The 24,934-nt window shown below is 35.2% G+C and overlaps 2 protein-coding genes across 3 annotated transcripts; one reads left to right on the top strand and one right to left on the bottom strand.

Annotated features, from left to right (window-relative positions):
- Positions 1–1,002: 1,002 nt before the first annotated feature.
- Positions 1,003–13,234, bottom strand: LOC127881662 (formylglycine-generating enzyme-like). Its single transcript, XM_052429752.1, has 8 exons — positions 12,609–13,234; positions 9,605–9,679; positions 9,335–9,417; positions 7,975–8,097; positions 6,889–7,003; positions 6,245–6,361; positions 4,080–4,139; positions 1,003–3,526 (listed from the first exon to the last, which is right to left on the bottom strand). Exons 1-8 carry the CDS (start codon positions 13,053–13,055, stop codon positions 3,407–3,409), a joined length of 1,140 nt encoding a protein of 379 aa, XP_052285712.1. The 5' UTR covers positions 13,056–13,234; the 3' UTR covers positions 1,003–3,406.
- Positions 13,232–24,591, top strand: LOC127881669 (cyclin-dependent kinase 20-like). Of its 2 annotated transcripts, none has more exons than XM_052429765.1 (11): positions 13,232–13,420; positions 16,174–16,274; positions 18,006–18,079; positions 18,334–18,373; positions 18,827–19,015; positions 19,511–19,632; positions 20,056–20,118; positions 20,409–20,460; positions 21,568–21,639; positions 22,524–22,679; positions 23,841–24,591. In XM_052429765.1, exons 2-11 carry the CDS (start codon positions 16,194–16,196, stop codon positions 24,027–24,029), a joined length of 1,038 nt encoding a protein of 345 aa, XP_052285725.1. In that variant the 5' UTR covers positions 13,232–13,420; positions 16,174–16,193; the 3' UTR covers positions 24,030–24,591. The 2 variants fall into 2 exon arrangements, with proteins under 2 accessions (XP_052285725.1, XP_052285727.1); XM_052429767.1 differs by having other exon boundaries at positions 16,162–16,274.
- Positions 24,592–24,934: the final 343 nt, after the last annotated feature.

The following is a 24,934-nucleotide window of genomic DNA, read 5'->3' as shown; positions in this document are numbered from 1 at the left end:
AAAAGCAATCTCCATTTCAGCAACCCAGACACAAAATTTCAGTACAATTTCTACATCAAAACTAATAATAGTTTAGTAACAGTGACCTTGAAATTACATGCCCCTAATACAACGCTAAGCTAGGTCTACGTGCAAGCTTGCTGTATCCAAAATGTCCTCAAGACTGGTTAATGCACACTAAAGTTCATAACCAGAAACTACCAGTCTGATGCCGCCAGCCTGCAATACTTCTATCTTATAACCAGGGTTTTAAACTAAGTTGGTACCTGGTTAAAATATTCAGATTTGTACTGATAGCAAACACATACATGTACTGCACAACATTCAGAAATATCATAATCAAATCTGTTGAAATCAGTATACTTTTTAAGGACTGTTCTATGTTGAATTGTGTTTGAAGTACATTGTACATGTATATTACATCAAAAATACTAACGCAACAATTTAATTATACACACCAATATTAAAACTTTTTTATGTATAAGTAAAAAGTGCAATACAACTTGTGAAAATGTCATATAAACAAGAGCACCGCCTTGCGGGTGCAGACCGCTCATCTATTTTCTTTTTAAAGGTGAAGGGACTCTCATTTTCAATCACAAAGGAGGGAGGAGTGGAGTGAAGAGGGGTGTATAGTGTGGGGTTGTGAACATTTATTACATTATCTTCCAAAAAAGCGAAAAAAAAAAAATAAAAAAAATCGGGGGGTTGGGGGGGGGGCGATGGGGGGGGGGGGGGGGGGGTTTGGGTGCGATGGTAGGACGGTACAAACATAACAGTTTTAAAAAAAAAATGGGAGGCGGGGGGGGGGGGGGTATAGTGTGAGGGTGTGGTGGTAATTTGTGAGATGATCTTAAAAAAAAAAAAAAAAAAAAAATGGGGGGGGGTGGGGTGGGGTAAAGTGTGAGGGTGTGGTGGTCATTTGTGAAATGATCTTAAAAAAAAAAAAAAAAAAAAAAAAAAAAATGGGGGGGGGAGGGGGGGGAGGGCACGGGGGATGGTTTTGGTGGAGTCTATTGTGGTATGTCAGGTAAGAGTAGTTTCATCAAAGTATCAATCAAATCTAATCATAAATAAAGAAGTTATGGCAATTTTAGCAAAATTTAATAATTTGACCTTGAGAGTCAAGGTCATTCAAAGGTCAAAGTAAAATTCAAGTTGCCAGGTACAGTAACCTCATGATAGCATGTAAGTATTTGAAGTTTGAAAGCAATAGCCTTGATACTTAAGAAGTAAAGTTGATCGAAACACAAAATTTAACCATATATTAAAAGTTACTAAGTCAAAAAAGGGTCATAATTCCGTTACAATGACAACCAGAGTTATGCAACTTGTCCTTTTACTGTACCCTTATGATAGTTTGTGAGTGTTCCAAGTATGAAAGCAATATCTATGATACTTTAGGGGTAAAGTGGACCAAAACATAAATCTTAACCAAATTTTCAATTTTCTAAGTATAAAGGGCCCATAATTCCGTCCAAATGCCAGTCAGAGTTACATAACTTTACCTGCACGGTCCCCTTATGATAGTTTATAAATCTTGCAAGTATGAAAGCAATAGCTTTGATACTGTAGGAATAAAGTGGACCTAAACACAAAACTTAATCAAATTTTCAATTTTCTAAGTATAAAAAGGGCACATAATTCTGTCAAAATGCCAGTCAGAGTTACATTACTTTGCCTGCACAGTCCCCTTATGATAGTTAGTAAGTGTTGCAAGTATGAAAGCAATAGCTTTGATGCTTAAGGAATAAAATGGACCTAAACACAAAACTTAACCAAAATTGTCAATTTTCTAAGTATAAAAAGGGCACATAATTCTGTCAAAATGCATGCCAGAGTTATCTAACTTTGCCTGCCCAGTCCCCTCATGATAGTAAGTAAGTGTACCAAGTTTGAATGCAATAGCATTGATACTTACTGAGAAAAGTGGAACTAAACGCAAAACTTAACCAAAATTTTCAATTTTTTAAGTATAAAAAGGGCACATAATTCTGTCAAAATGCACGCCAGAGTTATCTAACTTTGCCTGCCCAATCCCCTCATGATAGTAAGTAAGTGTACCAAGTTTGAATGCAATAGCATTGATACTTTCTGAGAAAAGTGGACCTAAACGCAAAACTTAACCGGACGCCGACGCCAACGCCGACGCCAAGGTGATGACAATAGCTCATAATTTTTTTTCAAAAAATAGATGAGCTAAAAAGGCATAATTACTATCAAAACAAGAAACCGTTGGAGACGGGTGATGCTCACCAAAGTTTTTTTTGTCACAATATTGCACTTTATATTCAGATAAAAGGAAACATCTTGAGGGGCATAACTTTGGACAAAATAATACGATGGATGGTTTAGCAACTTAAAAATTAAAAATTTCAAAGGGCCATAACTCTCGAAATAAATCATCTAACCAAAACCCACAAATAATATGCGCATCTCCTCAAGGTAGTTAAGCTTCCCATAAAGCTTCATTGAATTCCAGTCAGTAGTCCGGGAGAAATATCCCGGACAAGAATTGCACTATATGTACAGTTTATAGAAAATTTCAAAGGGCCATAACTCTGTGAAAAATCATCCGACCATAACCGGCTGATAATATGCACATCTCCTCTTGGTAGTGAAGCTTCCCATAAAGTTTCATTGAATTCCCGTAATAAGTTGCTGCGAAATAGCTCGGACAAGAATTGCACTATATGTACGATGGAAAATTTCAAAGGGCCATAACTCTGTGAAAAATCATCCGACGAGAACTGGCTGATAATATGCACATCTCCTCTTGGTAGTGAAGCTTCCCATAAAGTTTCATTGAATTCCTGTCATTAGTTGCTGAGAAATAGCCCGGACAAGAAATGCACTATATGTACAATGGAAAATTTCAAAGGGCCATAACTCTGTGAAAAATCATCCGACCACAACCCGCTGATAATATGCACATCTCCTCTTGGTAGTGAAGCTTCCCATAAAGTTTCATTGAATTCCATTCATTAGTTGCTGAGAAATAGCCCGGTCAAGAAATGCACTATCTGTACAGTTAATGTCAAAGTTCAAAGGGCCATAACCCTGTGAAAAATCATCCGACCAAAACCCGCTGATGATATGCACATCTCTTGGTAGTGAAGCTTCCCATAAAGTTTAATTGAATTCCGGTCGTTAGTTGCTGAGAAATAGTCCGGACAAAAATTGTGAACGGACGGACCGACACACGGACAGACGAAGCGGTGACTATATGCTCCCCCAAAAAAAATTTGAGGGGGAGCATAACAATGAATGATTGTCTATATTATTACTAAAAAATAGATAATAACATATCATAAAACAGAACAATTAGTTACAGCATGAAAATCTTGTACATAAGTAGAACCACAAGTCTCCATATGAACAACACAGTCTGACAAACCACCACTGACTAGGAATTCTTGAGATAGTCTGGCAGTGTGTCGCTAGCACATCGGAAGCCCAGATTGTGTGCAGAGCTGTCAGGAGTATTCTGACTGCGGGCTGCACAGCGGTATCGGTAACAGTATGACTGGAAAACATCAGCAACACATATCCAAATTACAAGGCAATCTTATTTGTGCTTGACATAAAAATATTTAAAATAATGTATAACATATATTTTTGGGTCTAGTACACAGCGCATCCTAAAAATGAACCTTTCATCATTGTTTTATAAATCAAAATTAGTATTTATATTAAAATTATGCAATTCCTTAAAACAATCTGAAACTATAATTTGTCACAATACCAATGCTGCCGGTCATAATATGTAGCATGTGTTAGAAATGCCTTTATTAAAAAAGGGCATACCTTTTGCAATTTGTTAGTGTAGGATGATACAAACTGCGCATGCATAAAAAAGAACAAGGAATAATTCCTGACAAGTTTGAATGTTGTATGCGGAAAAGTTTTGAAGAACGCCTTCAGAGAAGTTTGTGTCAACAGACAGACTGACAACCAGATGTCCATGGTTATTTCAGTATACCCCACCCGCTTTGTAACAGAGGGTATAAAAACATTGATGGAAGACCGTCCTATATCAAACCATTGATATAAGGCATCTGACGTGTAAAACAGATTACCTTGTGACACTGGAAAGACCCTCCTTTCTTTACTTTGTCTGTACCTGAGGCTGGTCCCTTCTGTAACACGTACAAATTTCAATTATTGCCTTTTAATCCCGGCAAAACTGGTGCCAAAATCTGAAGCATTTTTATGGTATTAACGCGATAATTTAACAAAAGTAAAACACTGAGCAAAAAGTTTGCATGAAACAAATTAGGTTCAATGAATATTTGCTGGATTGCTTTGGCTACATTTTAACCTTTTGGCATAAAGGAAAAGTAATCATCAAAATTAAAGGGGTAAATAGAGAAAAATATGAGGTTTAACGTGCCAAGTCTGCCAACCCATTTTTAAGCTTAAACTGCTTGTATTGGATAATTGTTCATTATTCAAAGCAAATCCTACTGAATTTTCAAACTAAAATACCAACATATTTGTTTGACTTTACCATTTTGGCTTTAAACAAGAGCTGTCTCCATCGGAAGACATATGCCCCCGAAAAATGCTTTTTCAAAACCTAAACGCAGATTTCGAAACCTAACCGCGGACCCTAAGTTCAAGGTCAAGTTTTTGAACTTCAAAATTTGTGTGCTCATGGAAAGGCCTTGTCCATATACACATGCATACCAAATATGAAGGTTACATCTGAAGGGACATAGAAGTTATGAGCATTTTTCGAAACCTAAACGCAAAAGTTTGATGGACAGACAGACGGATGGAAAGACAGACAGACAGACGGACGAACTGACGGACGGACAGTGCGACTGCTATATGCCACCCTACCGGGGGCATAAAAATCGCATGCATGTTATACATGGGGGCAACTTACGGTACTTTGTAGTGTATTAACGAGACATGCTGTAAAGTAGTCGTTAGCAGTGTAAAGGTGCCTTTTCTTCTTAAACACAAGCACTGTGTTAGATTAAACTTTAACAATAAGTTCCAGTCATGTGCTGTTTCCTCAGTGTTTCAATGAATTTTAACATTTTATAATACCTACAATATTGTTCTTTACAGAATTCTAAAATGTATTACCTGCATGGAGGTCTTACTAATGTGCTTTTTGAGCCCCAGGAAATTAATTGATTTGTATACTAAGTTTACGTAACTGCTTAAAGGGCGTATTGCCAGTTAATATGGTTTAATATTTTCATACATAAGATTATCTTTCAATAAGTATTTATTAAATGCAGTAGTAACATCTTAATGAATGAAATGTACATGAAGTAGCACTATAGGCGTTTGCACTATCCATAACATGACTGTAGTGTAGTTAAATTATCAATGAAGTAGTCTATGTTAGTAGGCATGCATTCAAATCTGATTAACATAATTCGCAAAAAGCTATTGCGGGTCCTTTTATATATGGGTATTACATATTGTTTCTTCACAATATTATCCATATAACATTGAGAGTATCTAAAGTCTGCCATAAAAAAAGACCATCACTATGCCCCTTAATTGCGTTTTTTCCAATTAAAGTGTAAACATAAAAACAACAAATTTCCTCACATAAAACAAAATAATCTTAGTGGTGTAATGCATATACTCAAAAGTGCCATTGCTCATTATGAAACATATATTCCCCTACATTACATTTTTAACCTTTTGAGGTAATAGACACAAATTGATTAAATATTGAAATAAACATTGTATAAAGACTTTAAGTTGTCAGTGTTGTTAAGGAACGGGTCTGTATTATTAATTTAATCAAGATAAATACCAATATAATCATCGTTTTCAAAATGCTAATATGGAAGGAGTTGTAGCTTTAGGGCAGTTACAGAATTACCCACAGCACCAGTAATAAGTTAATAATAAAAAAACTGTATAATCAATGTAAATATTTTTACCATGTTATTACAACGCTTTTTTTTTTCAATTGATAGTAAATATTGAACTATTCATATCATCAGCAGGTCAACATAGCATTTCAAAATACTTATGAGCCTTAATGCATGTGTGTAAATTTGTCCCAGATTAGCCCATGCAGTCTGTCATCCACTGCCTAAAGTGGATTTTTGTTAAAAAAAGACGTCCTTGTAACAAAAAATATCATTAAAGCCAAAAATGTTGTCCCTGATTAGCCTATGTGGACTGCGTAGGCTTATCCGGGACAACACTTTACGCTCATGCGTTAAGCCCCATTTTCACACAGCAAGACTCCTATACAGATACTCACATAGTTGTTCTTGGGTGTGGTGTTGTGGCTGGTCTCCCACCAGTCCTGGGTCCACTCCCACACATTGCCGATCATGTTCTTCACACCAAACTTGTTCTGCTCTGGGTATTCTGTTACCTGGGTGACAATAAAAGAACATGATGACAAGATGTGAATGATAGTGTGAAAGCCATGGAACAGTGATCATGGTGCATTGAGGAATATAAGTCGTGGTATGAATTCATGTTTCAATTTTCTTCTTTAGATAATGCTGTTCTAGCCATTGTGCATTAATAATGATAAATGTGTGAATATTCATGAATATTCCTCATATAATATACGGGTGTTTCTTTTTGCTTATTTGATAATCACTGTGAACTTCGAATTTCTATGCTTATAGATTTCAAGTTCACTGCTATAAAAAGGGCCTCTTCTGGGTTAATTGAGATAAATGAATGTGTGAAAAGTATCATCCCATATTAGCCTGTGCATTCCGCACAGGCCTAAAAGGGATGACACAATTTTTATGGAATTTTACATTAAACGAAGTCTGTGCTCAATGCAAATCAAGTTTAAGTGTCGTCCCTGATTAGCCTGTGCAGACTGCACATGATTTAAGCCCAGTTTTTCCAGAGCGAGGCTCAAATAAAACAACCAATCACTACCGGTGCAGATCCAGTGTAACCATCGTCTGCTGTGTTTTCCTTGGGAAATTCTCCATGCCAGATATTCATCCAGTGCTTTTCTTTTGGATTCTCGCTGTTTCCCCAGGCATATAACCTGTATTTAAAAACAATTTTATACTTAAATTTGAAAAGTTTGAGACATCATACAAATACCTAAACACTTTGAGACAAACACATGCAATTTAGCAAAAATTGCAAACATAAATCTAAATCCTTTTATTGAACTGTCTCTACTACAGGAGTTTGCAATTGTATACTTGTACTAATATAATTTTGTAACATTTCTAAAACTGGCTGATATTCAACTTTATTGACAACAGATTTTTTCTAAATTTGGACATCTTCAAACAACTTCTGAGGCTCTGGTTATATAGTTTGTGTTCAGTTACACCAATCTGAATGAAGGCTATGGAATATGCATCAATTTATGCAAACTCAATACACTATTTCAAGATCTCACGCAGGTCTTTTTTTTCCAAACAATTCAGTTAGATGTAGGAGACACAATCAAAAGACTTTCGCTACACAAGACACCTTACTTGCCGACCCTGCTCCTTCAACATTCAAACAATTCAGTTAAATCTAGGAGATACAATCAAGAGAATTTGGCTACACGAGACATCTTACTTGTCGACCCTGCCCCTTCTACATTCAAACAATTCAGTTAACTCTAGGATACAATCAAGAGAATTTGGCTACACGAGACATCTTACTTGTCTTCCCTGCCCCCTCTACATGCAAACAATTCAGTTAACTCTAGGAGATACAATCAAGAGAATTTGGCTACACGAGACATCTTACTTGTCTTCCCTGCCCCCTCTACATGCAAACAATTCAGTTAACTCTAGGAGATACAATCAAGAGACTTTCGCTACACGAGACATCTTACTTGTCGTCCCTGCCCTCTCTACATGCAAACAATTCAGTTAACTCTAGGAGATACAATCAAGAGACTTTCGCGACACGAGACATCTTACTTGTCGTCCCTGCCCTCTCTACATGCAAACAATTCAGTTAACTCAAGGAAATACAATCAAAAGACTTTGGCGACACGAGACATCTTACTTGTCGTCCCTGCCCCCTCTACATGCAAACTCCCACTCAGCCTCAGTGGGTAGGCGCTTGCCGGCCCACTTGCAGAACGCTACTGCGTCGTTCCATGACACATGCAGCACTGGATGGTCCATTCTATTAAGGACAAAGCAATGAACATCAAATATTGAAAACTGGCCATTGTCATTGTCATCTCAATATAACTTTTCTCCATTTTAATGAAACTTGCATCTCATGTATATTTTCGAAATTTTTATTAAAATTCAAAACACAGGTAAAGTGGTACAATTTATCAGTTTTACAACTGTGTTTAGGTACTTATTACTCGTTTTGTGTTTTGTGTGTTTCCCATATACATTGTATTCCATATAGTATCCGGAAATCAATGTCTGAAAACTTGCAGCATTCTAAACAGACTGGCTTGCACAGGTACTTGAAAAAAATTGTTTGGTCCTTATATATATAATAAGAGTTATATATATAAGGACCAACACAATTTTTTTCAAGTACCTGTGCTGGCCGGAGTCCCAATAATTGGGTCCAATTATAGGCATACTTATATTTGTGTGATTCATGAATAAAATTTGTGCTCACTCAATTTACATACTTTTTATCATCAAACAAATGTTAACTGCTTTTGTACAAATAAAATACATTATTTATTTGATTAAAGATTTTTTTCGCAAAAAAAATTTAACAAAATGACTAGCTTTACTTCATCATGACTCAACTTTCAGACACTAAATTAATATCATAAAATAGCATGAATGATAAAGCTATCATAATTTCTAAGGAAAAAATGGCTAATCTTTTCAAGCAAAGTTATAGTTTGATTCAATTTTTGTTTGTTTGTCAAACTGACGTAACATGGGATCATTGTCTGCATTGCCAGCAAATGTAAAGCATTAAAGTCTACTGAGCAAACACCAACATCAACTACTTAGATCAGAAATGCTATTCAGTATTCAGAGTGTGTGCACATGGTCACATAAAAACATTAACCCTTTGCATGCTGGGAAATTTGTCTTCTGCTAAAATGTTGTCTGCTGAATTTCTAATATTAGCATTTTCTTCGATTTTTTTCAAAGAATACTATCAGAATAGCAAACAGTTTGGATCCTGATGAGACGCCACGTTCTGTGGAGTCTCATCTGGATCCAAACTGTTTGCAAAGGCCTTCAAAATTCGGTTCCCGCACTGAAAGGGTTAAGTGCTGGTTTTAACAAGGAAGCTGTACAAGTTCTACCCAGACAACTGAATCAGAAATGGTTCAAGACTAAATTATTTTACAAAATTAAGCAAAATAGCTTAGATTATATAGGAAAATACATTAAAAAATCCACTGCTACTGAGCCATATTGGAAGCAACTACCTGTCCTCAATGCTGGTGTCTGGCCCCTCAGGGTGTCTCCAATCAGCACCATCAACTGGCAGCCACCAGGGGGCTGCTGCTACCTGGACACGACACAGAGCACAGCAGGTACTTCACTAACAATGTTTACAGAAAATGAAAAAAATATTGAAGTGAATTATATTGTTATACATTATATTATTTTCAAAAACTAAAATACTGTAAATGAGTGAAAGTATTTTGTATTTATTATCTTTAAAAATAATCATCTGATTAACTTATTTAACTTACTGCCTGTGTAACTTTTTCCAGGACCTTTTTATCCAGGTATGTTTCCATCACAAATGAGTTTCCAAACGATTCTGCCTGTTTGAATGAATAAAAAAAAAGCTTGATATGATCTTAAAAAACCAGGGCAAGAAACTTTGATTTATTATTTACCTATAGATTATCTGACTGAATATATTTGTGGTATCAAACACAGAACATCAGATAGGATTTTTTTTATCTTAGTAAGAAATCCGTTTCAAAGGGGATGGCCAAAAATTTTGATTTTAATGTAGTAAGAAAATATATAGAAAAAGGAATATATGGTTGAAGTGGTGTGAATCGTGGGCTTGCCAAATATGTCACTAAATCTGATTTTGAGAGTATGCAAACGGCATGCTAGGGGGGGTCCGGGGGCATGCTCCCCCAATTTTTTTTTATCTCTATGAAGCCGTACGTTCGTTCTAGAGAGGTTTCTGACAATATCATAGTGTGAAAATATATATCAAAATATGGCGTGATAAACTCGAATATGATACCATTAATCTTTGATTTTAAAACATGCGATTTTGCTTGAAGATTTATATTCTAGAATTATGTCGGGGCATATCATTTAATGTATGTCTAAATAAAACCATGATATGGTATGGTATAAAATAGGACCACTTTTGGATAAAAGTAACTAAATCTTAATTTGTATTGTTAAAACACAAATAAAAGAGACATTATAAAGCAAAATATCCATCTTTTAGATAGCAACTATGTCTATCATATTTACTCGATAACTCTAGTCACTTACATATTGTCTTGTATTCTCTACCTATAGCAAACTACTTTTTAAAACAATACATGTAAACTGTATACATTCTAATTAATGCAAGGTCTCCTGTATTACATGCATTACATGTATACAGCTCTCGCCACGATGGACCCCCTTCTGCCTCCTGAACAGACCGCACCATCATAACCTTGGACGCGCATTTTCTGAATGTTTACTCCAAGAGCTTGAAGGTTCTCGAGGAAGGCATTAGCCAGAGCTTCGCCGGTGGTAGACTTGCACTCAGCAATCCCAACGAACTCCTCCTGGAGACATGCTTTCTCTGCATCGTAAAATCGAAGGCAGAGAGCCATTTGCTCCATAGTGGCAGCATCGGTGGCTTCGTCCGCCATGAATCCGAAGCCCCAGGGCCCTCAATCTGTCAAATCCATGGCCGAAATTCGGCTGCATCCCCCCCCCCTGAAAAGTATACTTTTTTCCCCTTTTTGGGGGATAAATTCCCCCTAAAAAAAAAAAAAAAAACATTATTGATACATGTAGATGTCTCATGATTATTATATCTCAATTCTATTTTAATTTAATCTTGTCAAACATACTGAATTATGAAATAAGCAATGAATATAGTTCAAACATGTACAAATGTAATAATTAGATAGTAAGTAAAAAATCCCCCAAAAAGGGAAACGCTGCGAAAATTCCCCCTGCTATGGGTAGCGACCCGCTTCCCCTAAAATGGATCGAGGGCCCTGCGATCATAGATACACAAATTTCAATCAGTTTGTTGTGGATCTGTGGGGATAAATACATTGTCTTACAATCTCCGCTTTCTAGGTGTCCTCTCATGATAGGGTCAAGTTTTGCCTTGCGTTTCAACAACGCTCTGAAATTTCCCATTTCCTCATCGTCACTACCACGTAAAACAATATTTTGTTTTTCACACAACACAATTACATCCACGATGCCTATAATAATTTTTCTGTTCTTCTCTACAAGAGGGTTGTAATTTGCATTTAAGGTACACTCAATATCTTTCTTTTAAACTCGTTCAATTGCTAAGAAATCGTCCGCCCTTTCTACTTGAGCAATATGGTCACGGTTTTTCTCGTGCTTCTTCAGAGTGGATGACACGTTGCTCCAATCCAGGTATGGCTGCCTGATCAAATGAAAGTATTTAGTATCACCAGCAAATAGGTAACAAGGAGCACAGAACACTCCATTGGTCTTCTCAGAGTTAGTAGTACGCAGCCAGGAATAGTTCTTGAAATATTTCGGTTGAAGCGATCTGGAACCTCTGTAATGAAAATAATTATTGGTAACAAAATAAGATCAGTAACATGTTACGCTATTTTTGGTGAGAGGTGTAGCTAGCCTAAAAATATGACCCATTTCAAATTTGTGCACATAAAATATAGTAACGCGTTTCTGATGATTTAAAGCCGGAACATAGCAATTATATTTGGACCTGTCATACCTCAGTATTTTGCAAAATTATAATAATTCGGAAAAGATTTTGAATTTCATGAATTTGCATGCACAGAGCACACTAAGATTTAACCTACCTAACAGGGAACTTATACAAATGAACATAGCTCCAGTCTGCAGTCAACAGGTGTACTTGATCTGTACTGGATGTTGGCTGGTCTGATTTTCCGTCGAAAACGTGTCTGTCCGGGGACGACATCAAATTAGCAGCCATTCTTAAAATCGCCCGCTTCATAAACAATCCATTCGGATACATATAGTGGAAAAAAATTGATAGAGCGCAGTCGATAATAATTTTTTGTATAGTCACCACCAAAAGAAACGTGACCTCGCAAATGGTAAAGCTTGCGTTTTCTTTTAAGTCGAAAAAAAACCAAAAGTGTTTTCGATATGAAAACACATCTCTAGCTTTAAAAATATGCATAACCCGGGTAAGGCATCACATTTTGTTGCATTTTTCGATCACTTAAATTTTGTATTTTTTTCCAAACAGCGTACGCACGTGCGTATTTGCGTATGCCTAGCTACGCCCTTGGCTTGAGCTTGAAACTGGGGCATCTGTTTATTGTATCTATTTGACATACAGTATAGTTTTGATCTCAACCTGTACATAAAACACTTAGAACATATTTGACTGCCATAAATGTAATAAACATTTTATTGTATTAATGAAATATAATTGTTATAATAAATTAGTTATAATCAGAGCCTATTTTATATATTCTGGCAGGAAAAGGTTTATACAGTATTTGGAATGTTTGGTATTACCTCTGTTTTATATCCAGTATTCTTTACAAACAGTTGGAATTCTGCGTTACTAACTTCATATTTATCTAGATAAAATTCATTGATTGTCATTTTCCTTGCTGGTCCCTCACCGTCTGCCACAAACACAGGCTGGTTGGTCCCCATAGTAAACGTTCCTGCAGGAATCAAAACCATTTGGTTAGTTCTCTGGAATTCTATCTCCTCATTGTCAGTGTACTTGGCCTGTTCATGTACGTGCCTCTCGTCTGGACTGACCTCGGCCTGCTTCCGACTGACTGAGCAGCCACAGCCACCTTCGGGTTTTGTTTCCGCATCTTTATTGCACGTTTCTGAACTACATGATTCGCATGACAGTCTATGTGCTTGCAGTAAAATCACAAAAACCACTGCTAAAATTCCTGCCACGAAACCGGAAGCCATTTTATTATGACAGCTTACTAATCTCATTTTATCAGCCTCTTTCCATATACTATATCATAGATGATAACGTTACTGATCAGTAACAAATTATATCTTGTAATAAGATATATAAACTTAAGGAGGAAACGTCATTGCGTTATCAGTTAAGACCGATGTGTACACGACGAACATCGCCAACAAGCAGCATAGTCGACAGCGACGCAAAAGTTCGCTGAATTACAACAACAACAACAAATACAAATACATTATTGTTGAACATAACAACACGTTTGTTAACGTCATTAAAACACATATTTAAGAGTATTCATTTGAGATTTGCATAACCAACTGTCTGTTGAAGGGCGCAGATACCATTGCATTTTGTCATCGTTGCCTTTATTTTCTTAGACAAGGTAAATAATTGTGTTACATTAATACAAACGTATTTCGGATGTTGTTATTCGGACATACATTATAATTTGCTCCCTAAGTTAGCGCCGTACACAGTTTATTTACCCTCATTAAAATTGAAATCCTATTCATACATAACTGATGATTTACAATTAAAATGAACTCAAATTAATTGGAATTGTGTTTATTGTATAATACAATGAACAAAAATGCAATAAACTCTAATAATTAGTTCTGTTATAGCTATTACTATGGTTTATGGATGTTTCGTGCCACTACCAGTTCATGCCACTGATATTTGTGTTAAAAAGAGGTAGACGTCCCACTGATAATATATAGGCAGATAGGTGTCAATAATGCCATATAGGTGTGAATGATATTTGAGTATATATTAATGTTGAAAATTACAACAACAGGGGTGGTATTCCAGAAACATCAAAGTCATTTTTTAAATAATTTCACTTAAAGTCAAAATTACAATGTTTTGTATTTTTTTACTAAATAAGGAAACACATGTTTTGGGGGTATTCCTAAAATAACATTGGCATAATGATGTTATTTAAATGTATATCTTGATGCCAATCTATGGCAATATGAAATGAAACACGAAAATTTCCCAATTTTAGGATAAGAATAAAATTTAACTTAAGATTCTTCTGGAATACGAACGGTACAATGTTGACAATTATAATAATAAATAACTAAAAATAAAATGATTTATTGTTATTAACTTATTATACAAATATTTGTAAATAGTTCATTATGTTCAATAAATATAAAACATAAAGTGTTGTTATTTTTTATGCATCATGTGTATGTGTTTGTAAAAATAAAATGATTTATTGATAGTGTAAAAACGTGTGTTGTTCGTTGAATTCACAAAACCAGTAATAGCTTGCGAATATCCTTGTGTGTACTGTGCACGGAATGTTGGTGAAGAGGATAAAGCCAACTCATGCGATGAATGTGAAAGATGGCAGCATCTGTCGTGTGAGACTGGGGTCAGTGTGACCTAGGGTTTTACATGCCTCCTGTTGTGCCGTGAGGCAGAAACAGTGGATCTAACAATCTGCCTAGTGTCAGAACACACCCTGACTCGGGTACACCAGAAAATATTCAAAGAAGTGCACGGGCGACTCTTCGAGATCTGGGAGAAGTACAAAGACGATGACATAACAACTACTGAACTGCTAAGAGCGTGCAGCTATATCATCGGGCTGGGACCTAGCACAACCATGGACAAAATCCACAATGACTTCTGAAATGCAATACATTGTATATCTGATTTGTGTATGTATAGGATAGGATAGTATGCTGTTGTATTTTTGTTTATATATTTATGTACTTTTGTATATGTGTATTAAAACATTTTAAATTGTATGTATGCATTCACTATGATATTGTTAATGTCAATTTATTGCAAATATTTCAATATATTTATGTAATAAATCTAGATAGTGTTAAAATGTATGTATGCATTCACTTCTGATATTGTTAATGTCAATTTATTGCAAATGTTTGAATATATTTATGTAATCAATCTAGATATTGTTAAAATGATTGTATGCATTCACTATTGGATATGGTTAAAGGGGCCTTTTCACAGATTTTGGCATTTTTTTAACTTATTCATTAAATGCTTTATATTGATAAATGTAAACATTGGATCATAAAAGCTCCAGTAAAAAATCAAGAAAAAAAAATAAAAAAAGGAAAAGAACATTGCACGGAGCAGGTTTCGAACCAGTGACCCCTGGAGTCCTGCCAGAGTCCTGAAGTAAAAACGCTTTAGCCTACTGAGCTATTCCGCCAAGTACACATTCATGACGTATTTTATACCTTATATAAGCAATCTTCGTAGTTTCACAAAATTTAACGACAAAAACAGAACTCTCCAAATTATTCAATCGTTTCGCGTTGCAACGCTTTATAATTTTTAGGTTTTAAAATCGTCAAAAGATGCATATAATGGCTATATTAGAGCATGGTTAATGTTCAGTATTACTGTTTCCTCACAAATATCATAACTAAAACGAAAACTTACGAATCTGAAAAAACTTTTTTCCAATTTTGTCAATTTACCAAAGCGTGAAAAGATCCCTTTAATGTCAATGTTTTGAAAATGTTTTATGTAATTTTTTGTTAATGTATTGTGTTAACAATGTAAATTGACTCTTAAACAATCATGATATAAAACAATCTTGTTTTAACATTGAACAGATGTTACAATCAAAGGTGCGAAAGTTTGCTGTTATTATTCACACCTTCTATACGGTATTACTCACACCTATCCACCTATATATTATCAGTTGGGCGTAACGTCCAATGCCCTCCTACACAAATATCAGTGGCACAAACTGGTAGTGGCACGAAACGTCCAGCACCCATTACTATAATACTATAACTCTCTAATTATACTCCTTTAATTGACGTTTCGGCATAATGCCTTTATCAAAACATTGGAAATTCTATGTTAACTACATGTTTACGTCTTTTCACTGCACAATTTAAATAACAATGTTATTTTATTGTGTATGCATTGTTATTCTTTGTTATTTAAATTGTGCAGTCAAAAGACGTAAAAATGTAGTTAACATAGAATTTCCAATGTTTTGATAAAGGCATTATGCCGAAACGTCAATTAAAGGAGTATAATCAGAGAGTTATAATTATTTAATATGACTTCGGATAATTAAACTGAGCTTAAAATACTATAGTTAATAGATCATAGATAATATTTAAGTCTTGTATGCAGGCTAGCATGTGTTAGCATAAATGGTGATGGAACATTATACAATCTTGGGACGAATTGGAGAGGGAGCCCATGGGATTGTTCTCAAAGCAAAACACATTGAGGTAAGCAAATCTATTAGGGCTGTGGTTGACATGTTTGAGATTCTTTTCCCATAATGACAATATTTGTTTTTAATTCAATAGCTATCGTTTGAAAAAAAACTTAGCCTAATAATAATGACCTTATTAAAAAAAAAATAACCCTGAATTTGTTTTAATCTTCACATTTATTACACTTTGGGGTATTAATGTGTTTCTTACATTAGCAAAGCAAACATATACTGGTAGCATACTGCTGGGTAGCAAAATAAAAACTCGTTCTCATTTACATAGTATTTTTGAGAGTTGCCCATAATTATTTAATGTAACACTTTCTGAGTATGATGTAGAAATGCAGTCCAGAATTGCTATTGGTAAATTGGAAGAGATATTAATAGTGTTGATTTCAAAGTCCACTTAAGTTAATGTACATGAAACTTTTAGTTTAGTTTAAACCCATTTTTTTTAAACCTCAATTGTATTGAAAGTACTTACTACTTATTTGAAACACTGTCAAGTCCGTTTCCTGGGCCTAGAACCAGTACTTTGTGTCTTTGGGGGAGATCAAAAGAACGCTCCAACAGTGGGGATCAAACCTGTGACCTCCCGGTCGTTAGGCGGACATCATAATAAATAATTATCCATTACACCACAGCGGACTGATGCACATGAAACCTTGTAAGTTAACAGTTGTAAACAAATTCTCATCTATCATTTGGATATAAACACATTTAAATAAACAAATTTACTTTTTGACGTTAGTTTTGCTTTGGTTTCATTAATCTTATTTTAACAGCGATAGTTTTGTGTTTTTTTCATAAAGAACCTGAAAACTGTCAGGAAAAAATATGTTCCAAAATTGCGTCATTGGCAAAAGAACAAATACAAGTGTCTAGTTGTGTGTAAACACAAGCACCATTCTCCATGTACTCTGGCAAAACAAACCCATCCTTGTTAATTTTCTATTGCTTTCACCACTCTTTTTTTAACTTACTGGTAAAAAGAATCGTTTCTGTAAATAAAATGAGTCACAATATTGAAAAGCACAACAAAAATAAAGGAGGACATCAGCCTTATGGATGCCTGCCGTTGTCAAGGTATGGCTTCAAGAAAATAAAAACTTTTGATGATGACCAACCTGAGTCAGTGTCAAAAGAGTCCCTAGAAATGTATCAGTCAGGGTCTCAGTATAATATATGTAAATGTTATATGTCTTTGAGGAATAGTATCAGTCCCAAATGAGTACTGACAATCAGGGAAAAATATTTAAGCGTTTGTGCAAATAATTACCAATCAATTTAAAATACCAAAATTTGAAGATTTCATGCCATGATTTTTCATAATGAAATGTTTATTTGCGCTCATTTTTCCTTATTGGGTTGGTACAGATATTTGATAAAAACTGTACAAATCATGAAATTAAATCGCAAGTGAAAGATTTAGCCATCACCAATGACAACCTCCAACTACCGGTAGTCTGCTTTAATTGCAGGCCATCTAGTATGCGAACAGTTTTTACTATAAATTTATGCTACATATGAAAAGTGATATAACTTAATTATTAAAAATCTTTATGTCTTATGCCTTAGATGTCTTAACTAAATGTTAGATGCTTACAGATTTTTATCAATGTCATGTTTTAGGATAAAAACAAACTTTTTTATAGCATGTTCTTGTTTGGTCTTGTATGTTAAAAACTCATGCCTTAATTGCTGCCATTTGTTTATCATGATTTTATGTAACCTATCATTTCAGAGTGGCGAAGTTGTTGCCTTGAAAAAGATCCCATTGCGTAAACTGGAGGATGGTATACCAAATACTGCTCTCAGGTTTTACAACTTACTTTGGTTGCTTTTACATTTTCAAATTATCAATCATGTTAATATAAATATTTTAGTGAATAAATATACCCTGCATTAACAATTAAATGTTTTTACTAAATAAATCTGGATGGTTCAATTTTTGTTTTTGCAATTCTAGACTTTATATTGATGGTATAATTCCTTTGTTACTGCTTTCTATCTTCAAATAAATTGAAAGTTTTGGTTCACGTCATATCATTACAGCATGTCTTATTTTTTAGAGAAATAAAAGCTTTACAAGAGATAGAAGACAATCCATATGTAAGTCTTCAGTTCTATTTCCGCTTTATAGATTGTCCAGTAACAACATTAAAACATGAAAGTTGTATAAGGTGCCATAATACATGTATTGTGAAGAAATTTTATTATATTGTGTATATGTATTATTAATAAATGCTCGTTGGAAAGCTTAGATATTTTATGTAAATGTTTGATTATTTGTCAAAGATTTAACCCTTTCCCACTTAGAAGCAAAGTGAAAATGCCTATGATCAAACAGCATAAAACCAGAAAAGCCTACGAGTAACTTGCAGTATGTTCAGGTTTTATGCTGTTTGCTGCTCTTCAGTATCTTAGGGTTTAAAATGAAGCCTTTAAAGCTTGAATCTAGTTAGAAAGGTCTTTGATTAAATGTAACTTTCTGAGGGACTACAACTGCGTCAAAATATGTATCTATGTTGTTAAGGGTTTAATTACAAATTAACCTTCCTACAGGTTGTGAAACTACGAGAGGTGTTCCCTCATGGCAGCTCCCTTGTGCTGGACTTTGAGTACATGCCCTCTGACCTCTCTGAGGTCATACGCAATTCAGATAAGCCCCTCACAGAGGCCCAGGTGAAATCCTACATGCTCATGCTGCTGAAAGGGGTTGCTTTCTGTCACGAGAACAACATTATGCACAGGGTAATGATTATTCTGACATGGCGAAGACCCTCGCAATTTACAGGCCAGACTGGCGTACGAGGGGAAAAAATTCACAGACCACTTGTAAATTTCACAGGCCACAATTTTAATTGTTTTACCCAGGTGGGCATAGAGGAATGGCGAAGTAAATTAAAAATGGGATATTTACTGAATTAGACCTACATGCATTGATTTAAGTGTTATTGCATCACTGCATGTTTATGTATCAATGGCTATGTTTTTGCTTTATGCATAACACTAAACAATCAATACGTACTTGTACTCAATGTTATGAAAATTATTAAATTGTCTTAAAAATGACTTGTTAAGTCTGTGAAAGAAAATGTTTGTTCATGCCATAAAGTTTTCCTGCGTTAATTTGAAATTAATTGATTGAATAATAAAAAGTTGCTGATCAACAAAATACAAGAGCATGTAGAGTTATACTGTGTCATAGCTTAAATCATTCAGGCAGTTTGTGCCTTGCTATTTCAGGATCTTAAGCCTGCCAATCTTCTGATCAGTTCTACAGGACACCTGAAGATTGCTGACTTTGGTTTGGCGAGAGTTTTCCAGAACAAGGGCAACAGACTATACAGCCATCAGGTGGCCACTCGGTAATGGGCTTTACATGGAGACATAGATAGCAAAATAAGGATATTGTGGTGGTGGTTTGGAAAATGATGACAATCACGTTGACAATGATGATGATGAGGAGGAGGTGGTGGAGGAGGATAATGCTGGTGCCGCTGCTGCTGCTGCTGATGATTGATGATGATGAAGATGATGACGACGATGATGATGATGATGATGATGATTATGATGATGATGATGATGATGATGATGATGATGATGATGATGATGATGATCAATGTGGTTAAAGTTTATTTGATAAGCAGTGTAGTAATTTTAAGTCTTTTTCTGTAAGATAATAGTTTTCAACAATCTTTCAAATCTTTTATTAATATTCAGTTTTTTTCTGTGGAAAAGCTTCATAAGTGATGTGCACACTTAATCGTATTTCTATGTGTTTATTAAAGATGGTACAGAGCCCCAGAACTGTTGTATGGTGCAAGGAAGTATGATGAAGGAGTCGACCTATGGTTTGTTCTATTATTCCTTTAAGTTATCACTTGCATGATATTATGTTCGATATTAATTAGTTATCAAGTTATTGGTTTGAACAAATTTAATTATGTTATTTCGTTCAATTTTGGAAATAAAAATAAGTGAAATTAACAGGTCATGTTATTTGTCTTGCATTTTAAAAACAATTAGGTGTTGGTTTGTGTTTATAATGTTTCAATAATAGTTTGTCCTTGTAAACATTGTCTGAATATCTATTCTACATCTCTAGACCGTTCTAACTGGATCGTAAACCTTCTGTTTGCAGGGCAGTAGGCTGTATATTTGGAGAACTGCTGAACAATTCACCACTCTTTCCAGTATGTTTTATTTGCTCACAGTTTTAGCTCACCAGATTGTGGGTTTGTATTTAATGTATATTTTCCTTGTACATGTTTTATAAAAGTTATTGAATAAGTTCAGAAGCACGTATTTCCTGATGATATTTTGTTTGGTGTACCTTAAAACTGACATTTGTATTTATTGTTTTAAGAAAATAACTGTTTAGAATTGTAGTTTAATCACATTAAAACAAGTTTTGATATTTGGTTGATTGGAGTCACTCTAGTGATCAGATATTTGGTTGATTGGAGTCACTCTAGTGGTCTGATATTTGGTTGATTGGAGTCACTCTAGTGGTCTGATATTTGGTTGATTGGAGTCACTCTAGTGGTCTGATATTTGGTTGATTGGAGTCACTAGTGGTCTGATATTTGGTTGATTGGAGTCACTCTAGTGGTCTGATATTTGGTTGATTGGAGTCACTCTAGTGGTCTGATATTTGGTTGATTGGAGTCACTAGTGGTCTGATATTTGGTTGATTGGAGTCACTCTAGTGATCAGATATTTGGTTGATTGGAGTCACTCTAGTGGTCTGATATTTGGTTGATTGGAGTCACTCTAGTGATCTGTATGTCAGTATGTAGGAAGGTCAGTCATCAAAAGTTTGTGGAGTTATAGTCTTCCACATTCTGAACGTTTTTTCATTGAAACAACAAATATCTCATCACCATTAAGCGTACATGTAGATGTGCAAGACAATGTTTTTCATCCCCAGTAATATATATCTACACATTCCAGAGTTATTTAGCATTGAACATAGCTGACCAAGCTTGAATTCAAATAAGTGTGTCATGCAAAACATGTCTGCCTGTGTGTTTCTCTGCAATGGCAATTCAGTTTTCTATCCTGACAAAGTTCTTTTTGATAAATATTAAAATCAACATTTTAATATCTTACTTTGCTCCTTAAGTGCTTCTTGTATAAAATACTTGCCATTTATATCATGCCCAATGCATAGAACACATCATAGGAATTGTAGCTTGATATAATGGATAAAACAAAGAGGATTTGCTGAGCTTTAACATTAAAGAACAGTATAAGCAGATTGTTCAAGGTACTTCAATAAGTCTTCTTTCTCTCTCTAGGGAGAGAATGACATCAAGCAGCTGTGCTGTGTACAGGGAGTGTTGGGGACACCGAACGAGAAGATATGGCCGGTATGTACGGCTAGCAATTGTGTCATTAACAGTTATATTATGAACACTCTATATAGACACAGGTCACCTGGTCATAGTGGAAATGGTGCGTGCCTTGCTACTGGGAGGTCCTAGGTTCAATGTTGGATGCAGGAATATTCTTAAGATTACAAGTACTGGTTATACCCAGGAAACAGACTCAAAAGCATCTCAATAACCCTAAGGCTTGTTTATTCAATCTGACTTAAATAAATAGGTTTAAAGTAACACTCCATATATGGGCTATATTTTATTCTTATCATAAAGAAGCACACAACTTTTTTGCTCAAGTCTCGGTTGAATACACAACTAGATATGATGATGTAAAAACTTATTCACTAGGGAAATAAAAAGAAAATGCTTGACAATGATCGTACTGTAAGACAAGCTTCATATGTCAATGTGAAATTATCTATTGTTCTGTGAGACAAACTTAAATCTGTCAATATGAAATTGTCTATCCTACTACAAGACAAGTTTCATTTGTCAATATGAAATTGTCGGTTTACAAACATCAAACATTTCGAATAAAGTGTGAGAACAGTTTCATCTGCCAATATGAAATCATCTATCACACTGTAAGACAAGCTTCATATGTCAATATGAAATCGTCTCTGGTACTTTAAGACTATCTTAAACTGTCAATATGAAATCATCTATGGTACTGTAGAACAAGCTTCATCTTTCAATATGAAATAGTATAAAGTACTTTAAGAAAATATTTATCTGTCAATATTCAATTGTCTATCATACTGTAAAAAATGTCTATCTAACTTTTAGGCAAGCTTTATTTGTCACTATGAAATAGGCTATCTCACTATAAGTATAATGAGACAATCCTCATCTGTCAATACCACTGCCGGCAGGGAATGCACGAGTTACCGGACTACAACAAGATCACATTCCCCGAGGCTCACCCGGTGCCGTTTGAGAAGGTGGTGCCTGATGCCTCCCTGGAGGCCCTTGACCTCCTGAAGAAGTTCCTTGTGTACCAGTCCAAAAACAGGATATCAGCGAAGGAGGTACTTAACATCATGGTTCATGGGTAGATCTTAATCTTTTGGCCTCAGGTGCTTGTAGTCTTCACCATGTATCTTGGGTAGATCTTAACAATTTACCTTCAGTTGCATGCTCTTTCAACACTTGAAGAGACAAAATACTAATTACCACCTTATTTATAGATTCAAGTAGCTTGCTGAATATTTTTGTTTGTTATTTAATTCTAATGTTATGCACTTCTGGACTATAAAAAGATGTCAAGGATTCTTTGATGTAAGCTAGAACGCTAATCCTCACTGCAGTAGCAGTTTAAATATGCTGCTTAACTGCCCATGTTGTATATTTTGTTTTCATTATCTAGTTAAAAGGGCTTTACAATTTGTTATATTGCTCTTAACAGACAAGTATATTACATGTATCCATTTTTTGCTTGTTCTGGTGAGCTTTTTGTACAAGAAATATTTAAAATCTTAATCCAGACACATCCATTGCTCTATTTTACAAAGACAGTGTCACTGGAACAATCATTTTTTTGTGGAAAAATATAAACTGTTAAAATAACCATGGTTACCTTTCAATTCGGTTTGATTTGTTTATGCTCCAACTTTGGAATGCATTTTTAATGGCACTTGTACATCCTTCCATCCTTGGGATTTCGTTTTGTGCATATTTTTTTAGTTATGGATGCTTGAATGATAAAACTTCACAAACATATGCAACATCACGTGAACTTACGCGTTTTATGTTTCCCGCATATCAGAAGTAATGTCACATTTTTTACATCAATTTAAGTTTGGATTATTTTATTCATGGTGTTGTGAGACAAAATAAGAATGTGAAGTCATCCTTTTTTACTGACGCATGTCTATTTTCAATGGGTAACCTTAATAAGACGTTAATAGCTGGTGTAAACATCTGTACGCATATTAAGACACAGTGTGATTAAGGTCACCACAGATTCGCAATGATGTAAAGTTTTAAGTGTTTCACTTTCTGCAGTTACTGATTATCTGCCAAGAGTACACAATATAACCATTTCATTAGGCCCTATGTAAGCCCTGTCTACTGCAGTTCTGTCACACCACCCTCTGGTGTGTATGTACATGTATACTCTTTCTCTATGGCCATATGCAAGCCCCGTCCACCGCAGTTCTGTCAAACTGCCCCTTTGTTTATACGTGCAGGCGCTGGTGCATCCATATTTCTTCACGGAACCACTTCCGGCTCACCACTCAGAGCTGCCGATCCCACAGCGCAGCCAGCGCGGACTCCAGCGGCGGCAGAACGCGCACCAGTACAACATAGAGGCCCCACTTGACAAGTCCTGCATTGACCCAGAGCTCCTGGCGCCACATGTCGTGAAAATTAAATGATCTCTTTCCGTTTTATTGCAATTAATGTGGTTTGAGTTTGGTCATGGTATAGACTTTAGTTTATAACCATGGCCAAGGAATGTAAATAGGCTCGAGCTTGTCACGGAAATGCGATCTTTTAAAGATATTGGTAGTTTGTCATCGTTTGGGATCGCATTTTCACTAGTGAAGCACAATTTGATGTTCTTATATATTTTTAAAGGCTGAATTAATAAGTGGAAAATTTTATTCTGATATACAGTAGATTGATTAATAGTTTTGAAAACGATTTTGAAAGAGAAATGTGTTGCCTTATTTTAATGAAAAAACCCTGACCTGATGATATTTGTTTGCCTTAGAGCTTCAGGTGAACGATTTATATTACGGTAAGACCGATAAGTTACTTCGATTGCGGCGAAATAACAAACCTTACATTCGGGAGTGCATTTCCTTTATGTGATTGACATATTTAAGAAGCGTTGATTGTATTTCACCTTATTATGTACTTTTATGACATGAACATTTTGTGTTACCGGTAGATCTGTGATATACATAACATTTATAATAAAGAAGCAGACAGGTGTGTTACGTTTTGTTGTTGTTGTGAAAATGTATAACATGAATTAATATAATGCTTCTTTTAAGATCATACGCTATTAAAATAGTTGTAAACGTTTGACAGAGAAGCTTTTTTATATCAAATAAGGCATCAATTAACTATACTGCTGAAAGTTATTGAGGACATATTTATGAGTCACTGTTGGCGGCGTTAAAATTTGGACCAGAATAAATTGATGAGTTGTTTCCCGGAAATGTGTCCCCCTCCCCAAACTTAGGAGCCATTGATCGCAATAAAAATACTTTCATTCCATTTTCGATATCATCAGGCGAGCATAAGACGCATACTTATAGACGTTGTGTTGACT

The sequence above is a fragment of the Dreissena polymorpha genome, chromosome 5, assembly GCF_020536995.1.
Source record: "Dreissena polymorpha isolate Duluth1 chromosome 5, UMN_Dpol_1.0, whole genome shotgun sequence".
Lineage (NCBI taxonomy): Eukaryota > Metazoa > Mollusca > Bivalvia > Myida > Dreissenidae > Dreissena > Dreissena polymorpha.
This window is presented reverse-complemented; position numbering and strand designations above follow the sequence as displayed.

Excerpts from the sequence above, each read along its gene's own strand:
- LOC127881662 (XM_052429752.1), bottom strand. The coding sequence starts at position 13,055 with ATGAGATTAGTAAGCTGTCATAATAAAATGGCTTCCGGTTTCGTGGCA. Across the intron at positions 8,098-9,334 it reads GACACCAGCATTGAGGACAG|AATGGACCATCCAGTGCTGC; the intron begins GTAGTTGCTTCC and ends TGTCCTTAATAG. Across the intron at positions 4,140-6,244 it reads CCACACCCAAGAACAACTAT|AAGGGACCAGCCTCAGGTAC; the intron begins GTGAGTATCTGT and ends TACGTGTTACAG.
- LOC127881669 (XM_052429765.1), top strand. The coding sequence starts at position 16,194 with ATGGTGATGGAACATTATACAATCTTGGGACGAATTGGAGAGGGAGCC. Across the intron at positions 21,640-22,523 it reads CGAACGAGAAGATATGGCCG|GGAATGCACGAGTTACCGGA; the intron begins GTATGTACGGCT and ends CACTGCCGGCAG. Across the intron at positions 22,680-23,840 it reads ACAGGATATCAGCGAAGGAG|GCGCTGGTGCATCCATATTT; the intron begins GTACTTAACATC and ends TTATACGTGCAG.